The 24,770-nt window shown below is 33.3% G+C and overlaps 1 protein-coding gene across 1 annotated transcript in view; it reads right to left on the minus strand.

Moving 5' to 3' along the window:
* Tecrl (trans-2,3-enoyl-CoA reductase like) overlaps window positions 1–2,379 on the minus strand; it is a 51,417-nt gene extending 49,038 nt beyond the window's left edge. The window contains exon 1 of the mRNA XM_048364456.1: window positions 2,155–2,379. Coding sequence (XP_048220413.1) covers window positions 2,155–2,379 — 225 coding nt within the window. The remainder of the gene's footprint in view (window positions 1–2,154) is intronic.
* Window positions 2,380–24,770: the final 22,391 nt, after the last annotated feature.

Raw genomic sequence — 24,770 nt, forward strand, 5'->3', positions numbered from 1 at the left:
AAAAAGAATGAGGTCAGGTTGCATGCTGGTAATAAACCTCACATTTCTTTTGTTTTGAAAAAAGAAAATATAGCATATACACTCATAAAGTCCAAGAGAATCAGCCTTTGGATTTAGGGATATCCTGCCTCCATATTTTCCTCAGCAAGCTCAGATTCTAAGAAGAAATGAAGGCTGATACACAAGTGGAGTGGGCTTGGAAAGAAAAGAAGAGAAAAGAAAAGAAAAGGAAAGGAAAGGAAAGAAAGGGAAAGAAAAGAAAAGAGAGAGAAATTAGGGCAGATAATATCAATACTTAAAGAAAGCAATTAGAAATTAAACGGAAGCTGTAGGAGGCAGTAGACAAGGTTATAGGTTTTTTGTTGGGTTATTTGCTTTTTTGATGTGAGGGTAGAAGAAGAGAGGGGAAGATAAAACAGAAGAGGAGGAGCAAGAAGAGTAGGGGAGAGGATAAAACAAGAAAAGAGAAGTGAGGGAAAAGAATAAAAAGAAAATAAAACCACTTTAGAGATAAATACCCATCATCTCAAGATTCAAATGTAATGAAAGGGTGACACTGATAACAAAAAATTGTATTTGTGAACTTCTTATTGTATGGCAGCTCCTTTGTTCAACTATTTAAGTTTATTTTTATTTTATCTTTTGTTTTTATATTGTTATTGTAAATATGATGTACATAGGGGCTACAATTATATGTCAGGTAACAAATATATTTCTTTCTGGAAAATGTCACCCCTTCCTTCTTTTCTCGCACTTTCCCTCCCATCCTCACATACAAGTGTATAGTTCATTTTCAACATAGTGACTAGTGAGTACCATTGCTAAAGATCATTTTTAAAAGGAATCAAATACGAGATTTCCTAAGAAAAATCCTCATCTCTGAGAAATGAACTTACAAATGCTTGCTAGTAAAATGTAGTTTAATTCCCAGGAATTTAAAATTTCCTAACTTACTTTCAACTAAAATCTCAAGCATGAGAAAAGTAATTAGGAACTGATTACTTGTTTCCTAGTTTAATTTTACTCTCCTGTAAGACTTTGAATGGGCTTTGGGGATGGTGCAAGCCCCAATAATCTCCAGATGAGCAGCTTTACTTTTGTGTTTATATAAAATTAAGTTTAAAAATTTACAAAGATATTAAATAAAAAAATCATTTCACATAGGATATCCATATATCAAAATTCCATTTTATATTTATTACTTACCTCTAGCTCCAGGAGAAACATATAAAATTGTACAATACATATTTTAATATTTACTTATAACTTGTAAATGCTCTGAATAATTTTTTATTTCTAGAAATAAATGACATAGCCAAATAACAGGTGAGTCAAACTGTTGAAATGACAAAATATGGAAATATGTTTTATCTCCTTCATATTTCTGTAATGACAGGTAAATAAAATATTTATTAAAGTTATCACGGTCTCTCAGAGTAAGAAACTTTTCTATTTATCTGATGAAAAATTAGAATGTTTGGAATAGTGTTCCTGGATATGTAGTTATAGTGTACACATGTGATCCAACTTTGATTTTATTTAATTTCAGTATACACATTTTATCACTTCTTTCTGAAGCAGCTATGATCATTGATCATGAATAAAGATGGCATTCATTTCAAGAACTCAAAGAGAAGTTTGAGACAATTTTTCATTGTGAGAAGATTACTTTTGAAAACACGTACATATCTCAAAACAATGCTTTGCATTTATTAATTTAATTTATCGCAGACTTATATAAATATTGATACTAAAATCTTCCATGGCTTTTACTTTCTCTTTTCTACTAATAAAATTACAATTCTATGGTAATTGAAAGATGAAATGTAGTATGTTAAAAGATGCTATTTTTACTTAGGCTTAAAAGATGAACATCTGCTATTTTACATCTGGGTTAAGATCACCGAATCAGGAAAACCATAACTTCAGTAATAGTTACCTTTCAATTAGGTTAAAGTGATAATGAACGATGAAACTGTTGTTTTCTCTTGAAACAGCTTATGAGTATGTTTCCTGTTCACCTTAAAATTAAGGCTAAAAATCAGGGAAATATTTAAATGTAATCCTGTTGGCATTTAAACACCTAATCTATAATCTGTGGGTCCAGTAAGAAACATTTAAATAAATAAATGATCATTTAAAAAAAATACTCACCTTATCCAAAATACATATCTGTCTCCTTGTGCGAGCATCAAGTATTTCGATCTCAAAGTGAGTACTTTTTGAATGTCTTGTTGCCTGATTTGACTTCAGAGGGCCGGCTGAGAGCACAAGTTCTGACAAAGAGTGAAAATTTCTCATATTCTTCATTACTGGCCGCGGAAATCCTTGAAAGAGTAACTCTCTCTTGCGTTCAAGGGCCTTGTTCCTTTTGAACATGGTGTGAATTTGTAGCAGAAATCTGTCATGTAAACAGGAGCCACTTGCAAGAGTCTTCCCTCTGTACCGGTCAAGTTCCGCACGGAGCCCCTGGGAGTGTGACTGGCATGCCTTTCCCGCAGTCCAGTTTTATTTAGCAGGCTCGAAAACAATGACTGATCTTATTTCTATATATAACACTATTGAGAACTGCTGCAATGTAGATATTACTTTACCAGCATTTGATTTATTTCTTGCGTTCTCCTTTTTATCTCTGCTTCTTATTATGGCCACTCTTATCTGAAATTCCAAAGCAAGAAAAAAAAAAGTGTTCTTATTATCTCAGAATTCTAGGTACTCTAATCCTCAACTACATACATACTAGCATATGCTCAATGACATTTAGATATATTTATATTTAGCACACTGTTGGTATAGTCTGAATTATTAAAAATATACATTATTGTATTATACAACATGTTTTAAATGTCTACAGGGTGTATAATGGCATATATGTGTTTTTTATTATATTTTATAATCACATATTTGTAAATACATTTACATGCATATACATAAATATATAGGTATATATACATAAATATATTTGTATATGTGGATATATTTACATACATATTACTTACATATATGTAAATATACTTATATACACATATGTGTGTACGTGTGTTGAGAGAGAAAGTTATTTTCATTAGTGAACTTGAGCTTTGAGACACTTTGTGTATGGTTCATCTAAATTCAATGACTCTATAGCTTTTCAGGTTCATCCAGTTCTGAGTTCAGCTCTATGTTCTTATCTTTGCAATGAAGGCTGTATATCTAGCAAGGCATGGTAGACCACACTGTAACTCACACTTGGTCATACACCAAACAAAATAAAAAAGTGTTCACTCCATACAGGAAATGAAAAAGATGGCATAGTATTAAATTATACTGTTTTGCAACTTGAGGCACAGGAAGTAATTTTTATTTGAACATTTCTATCCATTTTCTGTCACTAGAATATTGTTTAGTTGATACACAAAATCAACATTCACTACCTAATTCTGACATACATTTTCACTTTGAGTTAATTTTGAGAACATTTTTTTCTGATTTTTCACCTAAAGTATGTGTGTGCTTATGTGTGCTTTAATTGAGGAAAGAATATAAAAATTAAGTTATGATACCGCTACACACACACACACACACATACACACACAAATTAGTATCACAGAATGAAGCCAGCAACTTTAAAGGAGGACCCTGTTGTTAGTTTCATAATGTAACCTTTTATTTCTTTTGCAGAAAAGAAAACCCTACATGTTCTAGGTCACTGTGAACACACTCTGCACAGGGTTGGGTCTGCTCTGCCACAGACTTTGAGTTTCATAGTGAGTCCAGCCACCGTCTTCATCCTAAAGTGTTTAGAAGTGGTTTTATGTATTTTATTTATTTATTTATTTATTTATTTATGTGTCCTTGGTTGCAGTAGTGGTGGTAGGATATATATTATGCTGATCATCTCTACTTCTGTATTTATTTATTACTATACCCCAACCACAGTCTTCTTTTCCCCCTTCCCAACTCTCTTTGCCTATAGGATGTTCGGTATTATAGTCATGTACTTTGTATTAACATATTAGAAATCTACAAAATGTGCTTTGTATTTTTTATTGCTGGATAATCAAAACTTTTAATGAATACATTTATTGAATAAAGGTATTATAATTAGGAAAAAATGTCATTCAGATTTTATCTCTGTTTAGTCACCAAAAAGCTGGAAGTGGAACTGTAGGAAAGTGGTAAAGCAGTAGATTTGAGCAAAAAGGCCCAGGAACAGCACCCAGGTCTTGAATTCAAGCACCAGGAAATGGCTGAAAAAGGAAGAAAGGAAGGAAGGAAGGGAGGGAGGAAGGAAGGGAGGGAGGGAGGGAGGGAGGGAGGGAGGGAGGGAGGGAGGGAGGGAGGGAGGGAGGGAGGGAGGAAAAGGAAGATTTTAATAAGTTTCTTTTTGATGTCAGTACGATGACCTTAAATTTTCTATATTGAATTTTTGGAATTTCTGTTGTGTAGAGACACCAGTCTCCTGTATGTAAGGAACTACACAAGCCCACTTCTTGTTCTGGGTCAAGTTGGGCACTTGAGGTTGCATTTGTCTTGTATACTGGATGTCCTGGGGTCCAATGACAGGGTAGACAGATATTTCTGATCTCTAAGGAGATATTATTTCAAAGAGCTCCCCTCTCATGAGTGCACCTAGCTGTAGCCCTCTGGGTTCTTGGAACTGGAAGAGAGACAGGGACAGTCTCTTCAAATGAAAGCTACTGCAGATTCCAGGTTAATCCCCTAACTAGGATGGGAGCCTATGACAACTGTGAAATTCTAATGGTCAGTACTGTGAATATTTGCAGTGCTTCAGCTTCCTGAAATTTTGCCATTCCTTTAATTTTCTTTGTGAAGAAACTAGCATCACCATTAGTAGAATGCTTTGTTCACATTCTGTGATGTCAATGCTGGTCTCTAAGGTGTCGCTGCTCAATTTCTTCTGATGTTGATGATATTAAATATAGCAAAGACACTCTCTTCAAATTAAAGTACCTTAAAACTATTTTTCCAAGAGAAAGAATTATATAAATGATAACTGGTTTCACATGTGTGTGTGACAGAGCCAGAGACAGAGAGAGAGAGAGAGAGAGAGAGAGAGAGAGAGAGAAAGGAGAGAACACTAGTGCACTGGGGATAGAACTCAGAGCCTTGGTAATTGCTTTAGCATTTTTGCTCAAAACTAGTGCTCTACCATTTTCTGCTGTTTGGTGATGAATTGGAGAAAAAAGTTTCAAGAGTCTTTTACTCAAGCTAGTTAAGATTCATAATCCTCTGAGCTCAGCCTTCTGAGTAGCTGGGATCAAAAGCATGAGCCAAAAGCACCCAGCCATGTTATTTTTCTTTCTTTTAATTTAATTTAGCTTTATTGTCAAGGTGAGGTACAAAGGGGTTACCGTTACATACATAAGGTAATGAATACATTTCTTGTTGAGTATTATTACTACCTCCCTCATTTTCCTCTCACTTTCCCCCTCCCAATGTCCTCCTCCCACAAGTTGTAAAGTTCCTTTCCAAAATACTGCCCTGTGAGTACCGCTGTTGCCTTGGTTTGCCCTTTGTCCTTTGTCCCACCATTGTGTTAATATTTCCAATGTCCCTTCAGTGAGGAGTTTTATAGGACTTATTTTAAGTGGCTTGAAAAAAACCTACAAAATATATCAATAGACAAGTTCACTGTTAGTAAATTATATACAATTTTGAAATTCACAGTTCAGTATTACTATATTTGCTTTTATTTTGTGATGTCGAATAGTTTTCACATTATCCCTTCAGCTTGCCTTTTGTCAGATTTTTGTTAAGTTAGAAGGGTTTTCTTTCTTCTGATGAGAGTATTTGTTATTTTCCTATATTTTGCCATTCTGAATAATATTCATTTCTGTATTAGACTCATAATGAATCCTTTATGTGAGTCAACAAATTCCTTTCATAGAATATTGAAGAAAACTGTGCAATCATACACAGAGCTAGTTATATGTCTGATGGGAAATATTCAGTCAAGCTATTATACCAAGAGAACAGAAGAGTATAAGGAAACTGAGAAGATTATCACCTAGAAGTGAGTGTAGACTTACACATGTCATATCTTCCTACTGAAATTGAAACAATATCATCTAGCAAAACAGTTAACTAGACTACTCTTCTTATTCATATGTAAAAAGTTTTTTTGGATAAGCAAGCATTACTATAATTATCATTTGTTATGCTTTAGTTTTGGTGTAAAAATATGAAGAAATACTCCCTCAAAGAACAAAATTATTTTTAATTATGCTGAAATGAAACAAATTAAAACCTAACTGATATTATGTTTTTAATGCCAAATATGTATTAAGGATAATATAAGCAGAATTTTAAAATATTAAAAAATAAACAAGATTTTATCTGGAGTAGTTTTATTTCATAATATCAAAGAAAGAGAGATTATTTGCTGGGAGATATATGTCTAAATAAGCAAACTACTTTACTTTCAAATCTACAGAAAAATCTCAGCCTTTATCAGAATAAAATTAAAACTGTAGAGGCAAGGAAGTCACAATTTATTTTGTTTTCATTGAATAATAGATTTCTCATTTTGCCACAAGATTGCTTCAAAATTGCAATCTATGTAAGTAATTAATTGGATAGTTGTTACTGTCTTATCTAGCAAGAATAAGCACATGACACCTAAATTTACGTAAAATAAATAGGCTTACTTTATCATCTAGGTAAACTTTTATTCTATTTTCTTTTCAATTAACATGCAAATGAAAGTGGCCTTCTTAACACTACAAATACTTCATTTCTTACTGTGCTGGTCTTTATGAGAAATATCATATTTGGGTGTGGTATGCCAGTTCTGGGGCTGAGGTTTTTTGGTGTTTTTTTTTCTTCCAGGATTATCACTCTACCACTTGACAGTTCTACTTCAGGGTTTTAGCTGGAGAATTTGGAAAGACATCTCACTGAGTTTCATACCTGCCTTTGTTTCAGGCCTCAACCCTCAGATCTCACCTCCTGAGTACCTAGCTAAGAGCGTGAACATAATTTTATGTTCACACCACAGGCGTGAACATAATTTTTGAACTAAGGGAAAAAAGAATATATATCCTCCAGTTTCATAAGTAGACCATCAAACAAGCTTATGTTTTATTGATTTCAAATGGTATTTTCTGGCAATATTTTATTAAATGTAGCCTAGAATGCAACTTTTTTAATCTTACATAATATAAAATATGAATTTTCTATTAGATTATGAAAGGTATTTCTGTATTTTGTATAAAATGAATACTATGAAAATACAAATGAGATCCCATAAAATATTTCAATCTAAATGATGCAAAGACTTAATCTCATTTTACTAAATATATTCTGGACATATTTATGTATGAGTTTTATTAGAGATGCCTTTGTTAAATGTTTGACCACCTATTATAATCACCAGTATTTTAAATGACAATTATATGTGTGATTACATATATATGCGTATATGAGTATATGTGTGTGTATTGCTAAGTAGTGATTTGTACATATCTGATAGCCATATTTATGTAAATGTGTTCATGTGAATGTGTAACATATATGCATATGTTATATGTAATACATATATTTATAATGTGCATTACAAATGTGTACACATTATATATGTTATAAGCTATATAAATATAATACTGCATGTCTTACATTAATAATATATACAAACACATAAATAAAATATATAGTAATGAAATAGCTCTTGATTTTAAAGTTGTAAAAAGCTTAGTTTAATTTTATTTCTTTTTACTTTTTCTATTATAAGTTAATTAGAAACAATAAGGAAAGGAAAATACATAAATACAAAGTATTGATTAGTTAACATAATGGTATGTATTTTTTTCTTATTTATTGTCAAAGTGATGTACAGAGAGGTTACAGTTTCATACATTAGGCCTTGGGTACATTTCTTGTACGGTATGTATCTTAACATCTCAGAATAAGAGAAAAATGCCGATAGAATGTAGTCTACATACTAAACTATGTGATTTGACAGATTAGTAGAAAATCAGTATTGTTGTGAGTGTTCAAAATCAGTATTGTTGTGAGTGTAGACAAAGAACATTGACTAGCAGGGACATACCCTAAGGATCTGCAGGCAAAATGAAGAGCAGGAAAGAGGTAACAGAAACGGTGAATAGTTGACTACTATATAAAATGAACACAGTAAATTCAAAAGGATGATTACGTTTAGAAAAAGAATGATCCTAGCATGTGACAGAATAAGCAAGAAACTATACATTTATCAGATTATTATTTTTTTTTGCCAGTCCTGGGCCTTGAACTCAGGGCCTGAGCACTGACCCTGGCTTCTTTTTGCTCAAGGCTAGCACTCTGCCACTTGAGTCACAGCGCCACTTCCAGCTTTTGCTATATAGGTAGTGCTGAGGAATCGAACCCAGGGCTTCATGTGTGTGAGGCAAGCACTCTTGCCACCAGGCCATATTTCCAGCCCCTAATCAGATTACTTAAAAGAAGCAAAGTAAATTCCCATTGTCTATATTGCAATTAATAATTTAAGCACCAAAAAAGAACAGAGCAAGAGAACAATTCAGATAATAGTATAGACTTAAACTCAACAAAATCAAGCTTGGCATTTTGCTAAATGCAAAATGGAGATAAAATCTTGCAGATGTTTCTGCTATGGAAGCTTGGATTACAGACATGAGTCAGCAGCACCAGGCTCCCGTGATAATTTTTATATCATAGTAATTATTAAGATTAAGGAAAAACTATTTTCAGCTTGAACCTTATTTATCTTGAAGTAGTTATTGAAATAGTAGTAATAGTAAAAAATGAATAGTTATCCATGTTAAGAAAGAATATAGAAAAAGTACTGGCAATGTCTTAAAATGTATCCATTAAAATTATGCTACCCAAATGATACCGATAGAAATTGTATATAGAAGTTGAAAGATTATTTCAAAATACACATAGAAATTTGGAGGCAAAAGCATAATGTATTAACTTTTAATTGAAATAAATTTTGCCAAATTGTCTTACCAAGTACCAGAAGATGTTACTAGTGCTTAGAAATAGGCTATGAGCACCAGGTCACATTAACAAATCATATAATTTCACATAGTGTACAAACAGATACACAGTTACAGGATCTAACTTGAAGGTAGAGCCCTGAGTTCAATGTAATTACCATTGTATCTATAATAATCCCTAACTTCTGTGGAAATAATATGAGAGTCACTAGATTTCATTTTCATAAAGTATTTAATATTTATTAAAAACAGAAATCATCTTTCAACATGTATGCAGCTTATAGAACTAGCATTATAATCTGAGAATAGCAAAAAGCAAATAAAAATCATGAAACATAAATATAAGACGCATTCATAAGTTCTTAGAACATCATCAAATTCCACCATAAAACATGAAAGAGAAACATGCATAAAGAGCTCCATCAATCAATTAAAAATTGAATGTCTACAATGGAAAAGAAATGAAGAGAAAGAGACATGTCTGATCCACGTACAAATTAAAAAGAAAATGTCCAAAATCATTATGTTCAGTGACATACAGTTGCACTTGAAATACAATTATATGTCATATATGTATGCCTTATCAGATTGACAAAACATGATATCTGCATACTTAAATTAATATTTAAATATTGTCAGGCAGTAATGTTTAGAAATGGGACATGTAACGAATTTTTTAGTATCTAATTCTCCTCAATGTTATGAATAATTTTGCTTATTCATTTTTATCAAACACATAAGTAATAAATAAAAAGACATTAAGACCAATAGGTATTCTTATCTCTAGAGAAATTCATAAATACTGTTATGAAAGCTGGACCAAATACCCAGAACTTTATTACATGATAAGGTAAAAGGTGTTTCTCAATAAAGGTAGAAAAAAATTAATCATGCTTCATTTATATAATGGGATATTACAGAACCATGAAAATTAATGGACTGGAACATCACAAATTGATACATATGAGCATCACAAACATGTCAAACAAAATAAAAATTACAAGATCAAACCAAGCAGCACAAAAGAAAACAATCACCCAGCATATTATGATTTGTAGGAATGCTAAAATATGTGAAGCAAAACTGTTTCTATTTTTAAAGGTGCACACTTGTACAAAAATGATGAAGAAATACTAGAGAATATAAGTTGATTCTTTGGGGGAAGAGTATATTACAAGCAAGATCTACAGAGAATTTTATTCCTATAACGAACATTTACTTTATATATATATATAATTTTATTTATTCATTCATTTATTTATCTTTGTGTGTGTGCCAGTCTTGATGCTTGTCAGGAAGACCTGGGTGCTGTGTCTTTGAGCATTCATTTGTCCTAAAGTCTAGCACTATACACTTGAGATACAACTCCACTGTAGACTTTTGTGGTTAATTGCAATCATAGACTTTCTCGCCCATACCAGTTTTGAACCATGATATTCAGATCTCAACCTCCTGAGCAGCTAGGATTACAGGTAGGAGCCTCCAGTGCTCAGTTTATATTTTTATTCATGACATTGTCAGGTTTATGTTATTTTTATATAAAACATGAAGTATAAAGACAGTACATTTTCTAGGTCATATCTGAAATGTACTATAAACTTTTAAATAAACCATTATTGAATAAGAAAATATCTGTACTTGCCAAAGTATAGGAAAAAAAGGTCATTAAGAACTTGGAATTAAATAATTAACATTAGTAGTTGAGACACAGTCCCACTTCCAGATTTCTCTGTTTAGGTAAGGCTGAGGAATCAAACCCAGGGCTTCCTGCTAGGTAAGGACTCTACCACTATGCCACATTCCCAGCCCTATGATTAAGTCGGGTTTTTTTTTTTTTTTTTTTTTTTTTTTTTTTTTTTTTTTTTTTTGCCAGTCCTGGGGCTTGGACTCAGGGCCTGAGCATTGTCCCTGGCTTCTTTTTGCTCAAGGCTAGCACTCTGCCACTTGAGCCACAGCGCCACTTCTGGTCGTTTTCTATATATGTGGGGCTGGGAATTGAACCCAGGGCCTCATGTATATGGAGGCAAGCACTCCTGCCACTAGGTCATATCCCCGGCCCCATGATTAAGTCTTAACATTGCCAAATCTAAGTTGCCTGTGATTTGTTAATAAGAAAATAGAATCTAATACATAAAGAATATGGATTAAATTAGAAATTCATATTATATATTGTAAGTAATGACCAGATCATAGTTTCTGATAAAAATGAAACCATTTGTTTTCTATTAACTACATCAGAGTATATATGTATAAATATTTTGAATATATAATAATGAATGGTATCCATCAGTGACAACAATATGACTTTAATATGTCAGAAAAAATAGGAACAAAATGGTATTTGAGGATTTAATTCGAACACATAAAACTGTAACTATGACAAAAAGAAAAGAATGTCTCCATTTTTTATAGATTTCTTTTCAAAATTTAAAGTTAGTTATATTAATTTTGCAGTAAATTCTGAATATTGACTGAGTTTTAAAAATAAATTATTTGTAACTTTAAGCTCAAAGTTGCAAATTAGCAAACTGCCTAACACCAAAGAAAAAAATACATACCTGCATCAGTGAAATCAAGATATGGTAAACATGATTGTGTATCCTTCTGAGATCAACATATCCCACTTCAAATAATAGCTTTGTATAATTATTAGAGTTTATTACCATCATGGAATGTTTTTCTTTTTGTAAAAGTCTTTATCTTTTCAAATTATTTTTTTGTTGTCGTTGTTTCTGGACCTTGAACTTAGGGCCTAGGAACTCTCCCTGAGCGTTTTTGCTCAAGGCTACTACTACTCAACCACTTGAGGCACAGCTCCACCTGGAGATTTCTTGGTGACTACTTGGAGCAAAGAATTTCAGTCTTTCCTGCTCAGGTTGACTTAAAACCACAATCCTTGCATCTCAACCTCCAGAGTAGACAGATTGTAAGCAGGAGGATTTGGGGGTGCCTGACCTGTAAATAGGCTTACTGATATTGTTTACTATTATTGAACTGCCCACTGACATTCCACTATGACCTTAGATTGATTAAATTTCACCACATTAAATATCCAAGGATTTTCATTAACCAAGAAATGAATTCCCTAGCCATTAGCAGCCATTCCCACTTACTCCCCCCACATTCCTTTACATTTTTCCTCAGAATTTCAACCCCAGGAAATCACTTACTTGTTTTCTGCTGTTATATATTTTCCTGTTGCGCCCAGTAATTGTGTATTATTTGACCAATTCCTTCCTCTACTACCTGACATTTCATTCCTTCTTTCTATGCAATCAGTTTCTTTTTACACTTTATACACAAGTTTGAAAGTTTATGTGGTATTTCTCTGTGCATTTGTGTTAGTTCATATACCATGATGTTCTTTAGGTTAATCCATTAATCCCTTGTGTCACAAGTGCAGGATTATGGGGTGTTTTTCTTTCTTTCTTTCTTTCTTTCTTTCTTTCTTTCTTTCTTTCTTTCTTTCTTTCTTTCTTTTATTTTGTCTTTCCAATTCATTGTCAAGGAGAAATACAGAGTGGTTGCAGTTGCATACATTAGGTAGTGAATGCATTTCTAGTCCAACTTGTTACCCCTCCCTCATTTTTTTCCTATTTTCCTTCCTCCCCACACCCCCCACCCAAGTTGTATGGTTAGTTTGCAACATATTGTCTTGTAAGTATTGCTGTTGCTTTGGTTTGCCTTTTATCCTTTGTCTCACCATGTTAATGTTCCCCTTCCATTCCCTAATTCAAACAAACATATATAAAATACCCAGGGTACTATAATCAAATACAGTGAAAACAGAGGCTAAAAAATAGGGAAGTTGAACAGAAGAAAAAAAAAACAATTTCACATTTCACATTGCAAATAACAACATCAATATATCACTGGTTTCCATCTTTTGGAGATCATTCCCTTAGCATTGGCTTAGGTCAGGTGTACATAGCTATTGAGCTAATGCCGTCATCTGCTAGGACTACCCTGGAGATATATTAATTATTATCAATAAGGGAGATCATAGAGTTTATGTTTCTTTGGGTCTGGTTCACTTCACTTAGTACGATTTTTATATGTGCATTTTATAACTGAATCCTGGAAATGTTTCCAAAAGGTTTATATTGAACCGTTATTATTATCCCCGTGTGTACATGACACCTGGCATGTGTAAAAACCTTACAAATAAGGTGGTATTTCAGTAGCATTATTACTTGAGTCAGAAAATAACTTATACTTTGAATGATGGAGCTATCTCAAATGTTTCCAGAATACTTTATTTCATACTATTTTTGTATTATCATGTAGAAATAATTGTTGCATGTAATTTTACCTGAGATAATATAAGGCATGTATATTTTAAATAGTAATGGAATATATAAAATAATATATAACACATATTTTAACAAATTATATAACATTCTATACTATTCTAGAATATATTAGGTTAATTTATATACAGCCTATTATTATTAAATATATTATTAATAATAAATAATATGTGTTGGTACATATTATATATAGTAACAGTCTTTGAACTCCAGTCCTTGAGCTTGGTGCCCTTCTACCTGAGGCATAAATTCACCTAAGCTTCTTACTAGTTATTTTGGAGGCAGTTTTTAATGGACATTTCTTCCCTAACTGGCTTTGGGAACCTTGGGGTTTTAGTCTCTAGAGTAGTAGTAGTAGAGTAGTAGAATTACAGGCAGTGCTTGCCTTAAGAGATTTATTTTATTTCGAGGCGACTAAATGTTTTTGAAATTTGACTGGAATTTTAAATGCTTTGAGATAAAGTTAAATTAAGTGGATTTTCATTTATCTATCTAACAATAAAAGAAAAATATTAGAAAAAAATACATCTCTAGTAAATAAGTATAGGCATTATAAAGTCTTGTCGCTATTTCCTAATAAGAAAAGCATAACAACTATTTGCATAATGTTTACACTCTATCATATTAAGTATCCTAGAGGCAAATAAAAGAATGAAGGAAATATGTTCAGGATATATACAAATAAAAATCCCTTTTATATTAAAAACTTGCTCATGCCATACATGATTTTGGTTTCTGCAGAGGTTCTATAATGATGTCCAGGGATAGTAAAGGATCTCATTGTATATGTGCTATCCAAGGAAACAATAGCTAGTAAATCATTGTTACTTTAAATGTTACTGTGATCATAAATATTTAGAGTGTAATTACATTAAAAATTATCAAATTATTGAGAAAATCTTAACACATGTTTATTGTTTATGGCCACCTCTGAATTAAAACAAATTCTAACAAAATTATTTCCTCTAAAATACACAAGTTTGCTTCTCATTTAGTTTCAATAATTTTTCCAGTGTAAAAAAATATTTTATCTTATGAACCTGTGTAAGTTATGGCTCAGGGATGATAATGTGAGTGGAAATTTAGCACATTAAGTTTTAACTTAAAAATAAGTATCTTTAGCACCATTTGTTCTAAAAGGTCCTTTTAATAGTCAATTATCCTGACAAGAGTCATTGCTTACCACCTGATAACTGGTAGGCTTTCAAATTATACATTTTATTTGTCACACTCCACTTAACATATCTATAACATTCTGTCAAGAACTGCCATCTTCAAGTAGTTATCTTAATGAGTGAAGGATTCAATTCCAAAATAAGAAGATGTAAAGGCAACTATGTCTTGTCTCCCAAAATAGAAATACATTGTACCTGGAAGTACCTATCTTATCACCCTATGACTTTAATAGGAACAAACAAATAAAACCTATATAGTACACCTCTAAAGGCAGAGAGTTTCCCAGGTATTTGCAGATAAGATTCATATAATTGGTTAATCTGAAGCAGCATAAAGAAACCAAAATGATGTTAAGGTTCTTTCAAGCAAGTCTACAATCTGTGAGTAAACAGGTCTCAGTTATTAGATAGCCACATTGAAACCACTCTGTTGAAATTCTTCACTCACAGTAAATTTCAGTAACTTTTTTCATTAAGCAGCATTTCATGGAATATTGTAGCAATTGTTGAGATGATACGCATTTCCTCAGAGTGATTTTGCTACTCATTGGATAATGTGGGTGGGGCAGAAATAAACCATACTTAAGAGAAAAAGAATTAGAAAGATAAGAGAAATGTTTTAATGTTAACAGTACACTTTGTACTTAAAGGTTGGTGCCATCATTTGTAATTGCTCTACTGGGACAAAGTTATTATCTGGTATTAAAAATAATTTATTGGGAATAATTTGATGCTAATGTAGGCATTGATACTATCCTAGAATTTATAATCATTTTGAAGTAATGAAAACTGTCCTAGAAAAAGAAGGATGGCTTACCTTATTTTATTTATTTTATTGCAAGTATGATGTGCAGAGGGGTTACAGTGACTTAAGTAAGGTAATGAGTTCATCTCTGTGGAACAATGTCACGCTCTCTCTCATTTTCTCCCACCTTCTCTCTCTCTCGTGTACCCTCCCCTCCAATCTGGAAATGAACTTTATAAATTGGGGGTTTGCTCAAAAAAAATATGTTTCTGTATGATCTTCAAGTACTTAGTGGTCTCTTTTCACTGCATATTATACTGCTTTAACAGTTCATAATCACTAAAAAGATGTTGGCTTTTTAATAATGAAATGCCTTGCCCTTATTTCTTTTTACTAATTTAATGTTTTCTCACAATTCTTATCTCTGCACTATTTCCATCAAATTCCAATAGGTGGTGTTTACTTAACATGACACATTCAATTTCTAATAATCCTTGTACATGATAAATTATCTTATATTCAAAGACCATTACTTAAAAAGGAATCATTATCAAAACATACCTATTATGCTGTCCTTTTGAGGTTTGTTTTTTTTATATTGTTTATTCCACAAGGAAGACTATTAATAACGGGATAAAGGAGATGATATAATGAATAAATAAAGTGACTAATTTTCTTAATTCTTTTTTGTATCTGACGAAAGATAACAAATGTGTTTGAGAACAAAAGAAAATAAGCATATCTAGGCACCGGCAACTTTGGAGGAAATCAAAGTTGTCCTTTCGCATCCAAATACAGAAATGGAAGAAGAATTTGAAAACAATTAATTATGTAAATATATGTGTATATGCATATATGTTCATGTTTGTGTTTATAGGTCTGTATATGAATCTAGATAGATTGACTAGAATGTTGTACAGAAATAAAGAAGAACAAACAGGGTGATTTGCACTTGAGATGGAACTGGAGGTCATCATTTTAAGGGAAATAAGTTAGAATTAGGAGAACAAAATTGCAATACTTTGTCTCAATCTTCTCTATGGAAATATACCTAAAAAATAAACATACAAAAACACATGTTGCAATCTAAACTCATACATACAAGACATGTTTGCTATTGTAAAACTAGAGATCGGGGCTGGGGATATAGCCTAGTGGCAAGAGTGCCTGCCTCGGATACACTAGGCCCTAGGTTCGATTCCCCAGCACCACATATACAGAAAATGGCCAGAAGCGGCGCTGTGGCTCAAGTGGCAGAGTGCTAGCCTTGAGCGGGAAGAAGCCAGGGACAGTGCTCAGGCCCTGAGTCCAAGGCCCAGGACTGGCCAAAAAAAAAACCTAGAGATTACTTGAAGGGGAGAGGAAAAGAGAATACTGGAGAGTGAAAAATGTTGACACTCATTGCATCTGTAAACAAAGATTGCAAAAGTGAACAACAACAACAAAAAAATCACAAACCTCACTGGGACTTGTTGAACACAAGGGAGTATGGAGACGGCAAAACAGAAAGTAAGAGAGAGAGCCAATCAGATTAAAGGACTGTAAACGCACGTGAGAAATACACTACAATCCCATATACTTTAAAAAAAAATTTGAAAGAAATGTAAAAATGAATCCTGTACAGATGCAGGTGTAAGTGCCAGTGGGAAGAGCAACTTGAGAATGTGCAGACATATGAGTGAATTACTCGTGTGACATGGTAAAATATACCATCGTGACGTTGGTATGGGAAAGGTGGAAGGCGATGGAGAGAGTGGTAGAAGGGCCAAATCTGGTCAAGATGTATTATGTTATTAAACTAAGTCCCAATTATTACTTTGGCATTATCATACACTAACATTGCTAACCCTATATATTTGCAAGATTGTATGAATATTTAATGTCTGTTCAAAATTACCACTACCACACTTAGCACTAATATTTTCCTCCCACATCTCATAATGAAATTTTTATCTAGAACAAAAACATGAAGTTTTTGCTACTTTCTGACACTTGTTTCTATACCTATTTGTTCTCTTAAATTTCTCTCCAAAAAGTAATTTTTAAATTCCTCTCCAAAAAGTATTTTTTTTATTTTCAAATCTCAAGAAGTAGCTGCTCCTCCTAATTAGACATTAGTGATCACTTTAAATGGGTAAGAGAAAAAAAAAACTTGATCCTTTTAGTTTTATGTATTTCCTGAAGAACTTTAATTGCTATATATTTAATATTTTAATTGGAAATTACAATGGAACTATGTTAAAGTTCCATCTCCCAGGCCCTTCTTTTTTTTTTTTATTGTTTGGATAACTGTTCAATTTTGGGGGGTGGGGTTGCCCTTGGTTTGTGACCATTACAATCTCTAGGTCCCACGTGGCTAGCCACCACATCCAGCATTGTGCCTTCCCTAAAACAACCCTAAGATGCAACTCATATGCTTTCACCTACTTCCTTCCAGGGTCACAGAAAGGTCCAAATGAATAAAGTATACTCATAATTCAACGAGGTTTTACTTTGAATAATCAAGGAAACGTAATTTAAAGCATATCGCCACACGTCTCAGAGGCAAATGAATATTGAGCCTGAGTTCTTATAAATGCTGTGAATAGACAGGGAAGCAATATAAGGTAATATGTTTGAAAGATAACCACATTATGAAGTGTATCATTTCTCCACATGTGAATTCTATGATATTACAAAATGTGTATATTCTGATACACTTAATTGGAATTAATTGATCCAAATAATTTAGTTTGGAACTTATCACAGATATTACCTGTTATCAGTGAATCTTAATAAAGTACATCAATGTTTAGAAAAACCCTATTGAGATCTAGGGTACCAGGATTCAATCCAGCAGGAGCACTACTGTAATATTATATGTGTACAGTGTATCTTCTGTAACAAATGTTTATCTGATTGGTGGACTGGAAGTCATTCACTGTGCAATTGCTGGGCCATATCTGCTGCTACAATGTTCAAGCGCGTTTCAGAGAGAAAGATGAGTGCGAGCTGGAGACAAGGACAGCAGAAAACCCACATCCTTTATTGCCTCTGTAATACTGATGATATCTGTGTCACTCCGGCTAACCCTTTGCCTTTACTCCATTTGCTGAAACCTCCCTCAAACGAGGCAAAACTGAGGGAGGACCCAGAGAGGGTATAGAACAGTTACAGGCCCATAGCTACTTTGTATGGAAGAAGCATACCAGTGCAAGAATGACAACACATGCAAGCTACACCATAACTGCTTCTTCATTTCACCCTTCATAGAATGATTGTCCAAAAGCCTGAAAGCTGTCTCATTTTCTAGGGAGACAATTATAGAGAAGAAATCTTAGGTATCCGTCATCATTTCTAAGTTGATATCACAAAATCTCCTTCACACAAACCACAAACACAAGGTTTCCATATCGATCTGTTTTACTCGCTGATTTCTCAATTTATTGTCAAAATGTGTGGGGGTTTTTTAGTATGATATTTGAGCATCAATACAGTACCTTGCAGTTATGCAAAGATAGTTTTGTTTCATTCTAAAATTCATGAAAATAACCGCACGAATATTTATCAAGTCACACCATGTTTGTATAAAAGTGGGACGAAAATAATCATAGCACTCATTATTAGAGAGAGGAAAAAGAAAATCTTTCCACTACAAAGAACAAATTTACATAAAGAAGAATCCCAGACGCTAAGCATAATGTAGCAGAAACTTTATTATACTTACATTAAATGATCTGCAAAAGAAATTCTGAAAGTCTGCTGCTTCTTAAATTCATAATACTCTGGCTCATGCATGCCATAATTAATCCCTTATCAATTTTGCTAAAAAGAAAACATTATATTTATTGCATTTTCTGTAATAATTTTCAGCTTTAGAGAACTAAGATAGTATTATAGGTTTCTTAATATACATGCATTGTAAGGGAATTTTAACTGAGAATTCTCTGTATAATGTGTCTGATAGAAATTGCTTTATGTTCCTACAATAGTAAAATATGCCCATCAATCTCAATGTTCTGTTTGTTTTACTATATATATATATCATAAGATATAAAACATCAATATTTAAAAATATGGTTTTTTTACAAGTGTAAGGATATGTGTAATAGCAAGCGATATCAGTACTAGTGCACAACAGTTGAGAGCTCTAACGTTAATCCCCATTGATAATTCCCAAGGCCTAACTGGGAATCTCCAATCTCATGATATACCTATCATGAGCTCAGAAAATAAACTTGGCTCCTGTCTGGGAACTCTTTGGCCTCAATTGCTTCTATTTTTGCTTCTTCCCTTCTGCAGTGGCCTCTGCTCTCCTGCAATCTCCTGTCAACACTCACTCTTAGCTCAAGGCTCTGAGAATCGGACCCCTCAGGGTGAAGATGTCCTCTGCTAACCTCATCTGCCCTCCAGACCCTGAATCTCCCTGCCTCTGGTCTGCATGGATCAAAAAACACATTCGCATTCTATGAACACAAAAATCTTATTTACAGAAAAGAGCATGAAATTGTTTTCCCCCACAAAATCGTCCTTCTAAATGATAATGTTTGTTACAGTGGCCTTGCGAGATAACATCCAATATCAATCATAACACCTTCAGTGAATTATAAAACAAGTAATGATGGTGAAATTCAACTCTTTTATATTAATTGAACATAGTGGCTCACATGGTGCACATGTGTTTATCTTCTGATCCTCCTTGATGTAAGCTATCATCTATCTAATCACAACAGAAACCATTGCTAGTAGGTGGAAACACAGGGTGTTCTGAAATTGTGCAAAACATAAATGTAATGTTATAATGTAGTACATGTCGATAATATTCCGAATTATCTTCATAATTTTACTAATTTTTATTTAATTCTGACTGAAAAGAGTTCCGAAGTTCCTGTGTGGGTTGATTTTTATTGACTAGTAAGCCTTAAAGAGAGGAGAATAATTAGAATTATTAAGTGCACATACTGACCCATTTTAACTGTAACAATGTGTTCACATGCCATTTTTAAATCTTTTAGAGGAAATTAAAGCTTAATATTTTTAATTAAAAATAAATGCATTTTCTGTTTGAAAATGGTTGTCATAGCAGCTGCTTTTGGGTCAATATTTATTAAGGCTTCATAGGATGCAATAATAAGAGAATCTAGAGATTATAGGCTTGGATTGATAATCATTTGAAAATAAACTGTTTTTATTACCATTAATTGGTTGTTATTTTTATTTTTTTTTTTATTTTACTACCGTTGCTTGGATTTGGGAAAGTAAGTGAATATCAAGAAAAGAAAAGAAGAGGAAAGAATTTTATACTAATGAAAAGGAATCTGAAAAGGACACATAGAAATATGTTTAAATAGTTTTGCTGATTTTCCGCAATATTTATTTTTCACATTTCATTCAAGAAGTGGGAATCCTGATATCCTGCAACTGTCCCTGGATGCAGCAACATTCAACCCTATTTTTGGAAAGGCATAGACACACTGACTCATTGTTTAACATTAGGAAAAGGCACTCCCAAAATAGCACATGATGCAGTTCTAAGTGGCCCAGGCCTGCAATCCTAAAGATTAATGAGGTCAAGATTAGAGGATGGTAGTTCAAAACTAACCTGGGCTGAAAATTCCAGGAGACACTTATTTCTACTCTCCCAGCAAAATGCTGGACTAGAGGTATAGCTCAAATGAGAGGGACCGCCTTGGGCCAAAATGCTTGTGCATTTGATATAATTCAGATTTTCTTTTCCTTGTTTAAGGTCTCAGTTTCATCTTAATTGATATGATATCCTCATGGATTGCCGAAAGTCCTGCTTGTCTTTATGTACATGCTTTTTAAAAAGTACGGAAAGCTAGATAGATGAGGCTGGAATATGGCCTAGTGGCAAGAGTGCTTGCCTTATATACATGAAGCCCTGGGTTCAATTCCCCAGCACCACATATATAGAAAATGGCCAGAGGGGGCGCTGTAGCTCAAGTGGCAGAGTGCTAGCCTTGAGCAAAAAGAAGCCAGGGACAGTGCTCAGGCCCTGAGTCCAAGCCCCAGGACTGGCAAAAAAAAAAAAAAAAAAAAAAAAAAAGATAGATGATAGATAGATGGCATGTGGAAAGTGAGTTCATGTTTCCCCAGATTACTACATACATTCTTTGATCTCTGTTTCTGTTTCTATGTCTGTCTGTCTGTCTCTCTTTCTCTCTCTTAATCACCTATCTGTCCTGAACAAAGGAAGCTCAAAACAAAGTTTCAAAACCATGAAAAAATAAAGTATGCAAGAGTGAGACATCATATACAGATAAACTAGACTAGATTTATATATTTACTAGAAATATCACCTGGAAGTAGACTGCTATTGTTTCTTGTTCCCATTGATTTTTAGCTATATCGTCTGGTGTGCTGAAAAACATGTAGGTATAGAAATCAAATTTACACTTTTGTGAATATATTAAGGTTTGCTTGTTCTTGTTGTTTTACTTTTATTCAATCTGTAATACATTCTCTTCCATTTGTTTTCCCGGATTTTTCTGTTTATGTGGTGCTGAGGAATCAAACTCAGGGCTTCATGCGTGCTTGGCAAACTCTCTACCACTAAGCCACATTCTCAGTCCCTCCCATTTGTTTTGTTCTGTGCCCCAAGAGACCGATTTTTTTGACCAGATCATTCCTTGTAGGTTTTACAGTGAAACCGGAATTAAGCAGAAGGCATGAGGCCACAAGCAAATGGAAATTGCCTCCCTGTTGGGGAAAATATTTGCTAGTCTTAGTTATTTCCTGTCCTCCTTGTTAATTTCATGTACTATGGGTCATCATTCAGCTCTAATAAGAATTTTCTTCTGGTTGCCTCATTAAGAACCAGTATGGTATCATTTCATGGCTGTTTTTCTTTGGACATCTCCTCATCTAGTGGCGGTTATTTAGCCCAGAGTATCATAAGATCAACTCTACTAGCCTGTTATGCCAGCTAATTATTCTGTGGGGTCGTTTCTATGCATTGTACTTCAGTTAGCCTCATGTTTGCCCTCTAACTGGATGTGTATAGCACCAGTGTTCTCAGTCATGAAATTCTTAATATGTAAATTTTGTCATTGCCAAATGTCTGAGGGAGACATGTGAAATTGTCTCAAGTGGTTTTATTAACAAACATTAACCATGTGAATTATATTCTATTTTCTAGGTGAAGCCTAATGTATGAAACTCTTCTATCATTGAAAAATTTGTATATGATTCTCATTTTTTATAATGGGTGATTACTTGAATTCCCCTAAACTTTTACTTTTGCTGTCATATGGTGCTGCCCAGAACCATTTTCTAAGAGGAGTCTACTCTGAAACAGAGTTGCGTGTGAGTGGATTAGTTAGGGAAGACCTTTGCTATCAACACCTGTAGAAGAAAAGGAAAAAAAAAAACTAGAGAAGGCAGAACATCCTTATCTACCTCACCACTAGCTGAGTCTTATAATGGTTTGGGCAGAAATGTCTAGCTACTGCATGCATATTCATTTCTCTTCAGTCTTCCCTTATTCAACCCCCACCAATTATAATCCATGTATCATTCCATAAGGAATCTAGAGCAAGTTATTCTCTCTCTGTCTCTCCCTATCTCTCTATTTCTATCTCCTTCCTCTTCTTTTCTCTCTCTTTTTATCTCCTTCCAGTGATTCAGTAGAGTTATCAAACAACATTCCAGAAGTAGTACATATGTGAAGGATACTGTGGGTAGAACACTGACTTATTTAGTCCTATAGACAAACTAACTCCAAATTACTTAAATCTGAGAAGATATCATTTTTCTAGCAACGTCAGATCATATGATGTGTCCACATTTTAATTTGGCCTTTTAACACATCTCCTTTGAAAATATGCCTAGTATGCTCACTCTGTCTCTTTCTGTATGTGTGTGTGTGTGTGTGTGTGTGTGTGTGCTTATACATCACATATGCCTCATGGTCATGCCATTTATATATCTAGCTTCTGAATTTTTTGTTAGTGAATTATTTTTGCAAATTGCATTACTATGATCTTTTCCTATTTGCTTTCATAATCACTAATATTGAAAAAAAATCTAATTTAACCCCTAAACATCTTCAAAATGCAAAGTGATTTTGTAATAACTCTTGAGTTCTTAAAAAAAACACACACACACACAAAAAAAAACACTTCACTTAATGACACCTGGGATATTGAGGTACCAGGTGCTCATTGTGGGTATTGAAGCCTGAAACTACAATGTACCTTTGTTAAAACAGGACAGTTTTTCTTTCAGGAAGAAGCTTTCAGACCAGTGAAGGAATATAATTAGAGGAGAGAATGGGAATCTGAAGCTCAAACAAAAGGGTGTATTGTTATGAAGTTTAAAGGTGAGTTTGAACAAATATCAAAAACTAATTAAGCAGAACAGGTGATATTTAACTAGTTTGAAACTTCAAAAAGGAAAATTGATTTTTGTCTCATTGGATTAAATTACATTTTCTTTTTGATTGACACAAAGTGCTTCTGTTACTCCCCTTCCAGACAAGGTAAATACGCTAGCTGCTATTTATTCATGAAACCCTCTCTCTCAAAATTGCATAGAATGTTATTCTAGCATATTATTATTGAGCAAATATTTTGACAAGTGATGATGTTTTGGAAGATAAACAGAAAAATGCATTCAACTACTTCCTCTATGTAATTTAGACCCAAAAATAAGACATTGATATGATAGAATGTATTCACAAGTCAATCTTCTCTGGGTCTGATTTAGATTAAAATGGATGTGACTGATAACATTTAACTAAAATTTTGACCATTCATATTTTTTGGCAGTCCTAAAAGTAAAGTGTTGAACTAAGTGTGATGATAGTTCAAGAATCATTTCGTTTCATTTTCTAAAACTTATAAAAAAAAAAAAAGATAAAAAGACCTAAGACTAATAGAAATATTCACCTGAGAAACAGTTAAAGAATGTTCATTCTTTTTAAAACAAAGCATCGGGGAAGACTCAAATTATAGAAAGAGAATCTAAACGATGAAAGACCACCCAAGTTCTGTTCATCTCATAGACTTATAAAACAAGTGTTTTAAATTATTGTAATTTATTTTTATTTTGTTTTGAAAAGTGAATAAATGCTTGATAGAAAAGAAAAAAGTGTAATGTCATAGCCAAAAATTAATTCTGAAAAACAAAATATATGATCACAATCTGGGTTCTTATTATATTGTTGAGAAATATAAGCTAAAATCAGGATGAAATTTCTTTAAATTGGAGAGTGATAAGTAGAATGTTTATTCAATAAAATCCAAAACATATGTTAAAACCAAAACATAAGAAAACAACTTTTTGACAAGGCAGAACTCAGAGAAAATTTCATTACTTTCTGTGTTGAATCCTTAAGCCACAATACAGATGACTTTCTCTTTACACCAAACTTTTAGTGTTCACTGAAAATACATTCAGTATTTTCCCCTGACTATGATCTCATTTCCTACTGTTCTGCATAATGATCCATTCTTTTCTAGCCAAAATGGAATCTGCAGAATTTTGTAAGCATTTCATTGACACAATTCAAGCAACAGGCAACAGCTGTACCGTACACTCTAGACAGTTCTGGTCACTTCTTTCACTTCTCTGTTCAAAT

The sequence above is a fragment of the Perognathus longimembris genome, chromosome 16 (assembly GCF_023159225.1).
Source record: "Perognathus longimembris pacificus isolate PPM17 chromosome 16, ASM2315922v1, whole genome shotgun sequence".
NCBI classification, from domain to species: domain Eukaryota; kingdom Metazoa; phylum Chordata; class Mammalia; order Rodentia; family Heteromyidae; genus Perognathus; species Perognathus longimembris.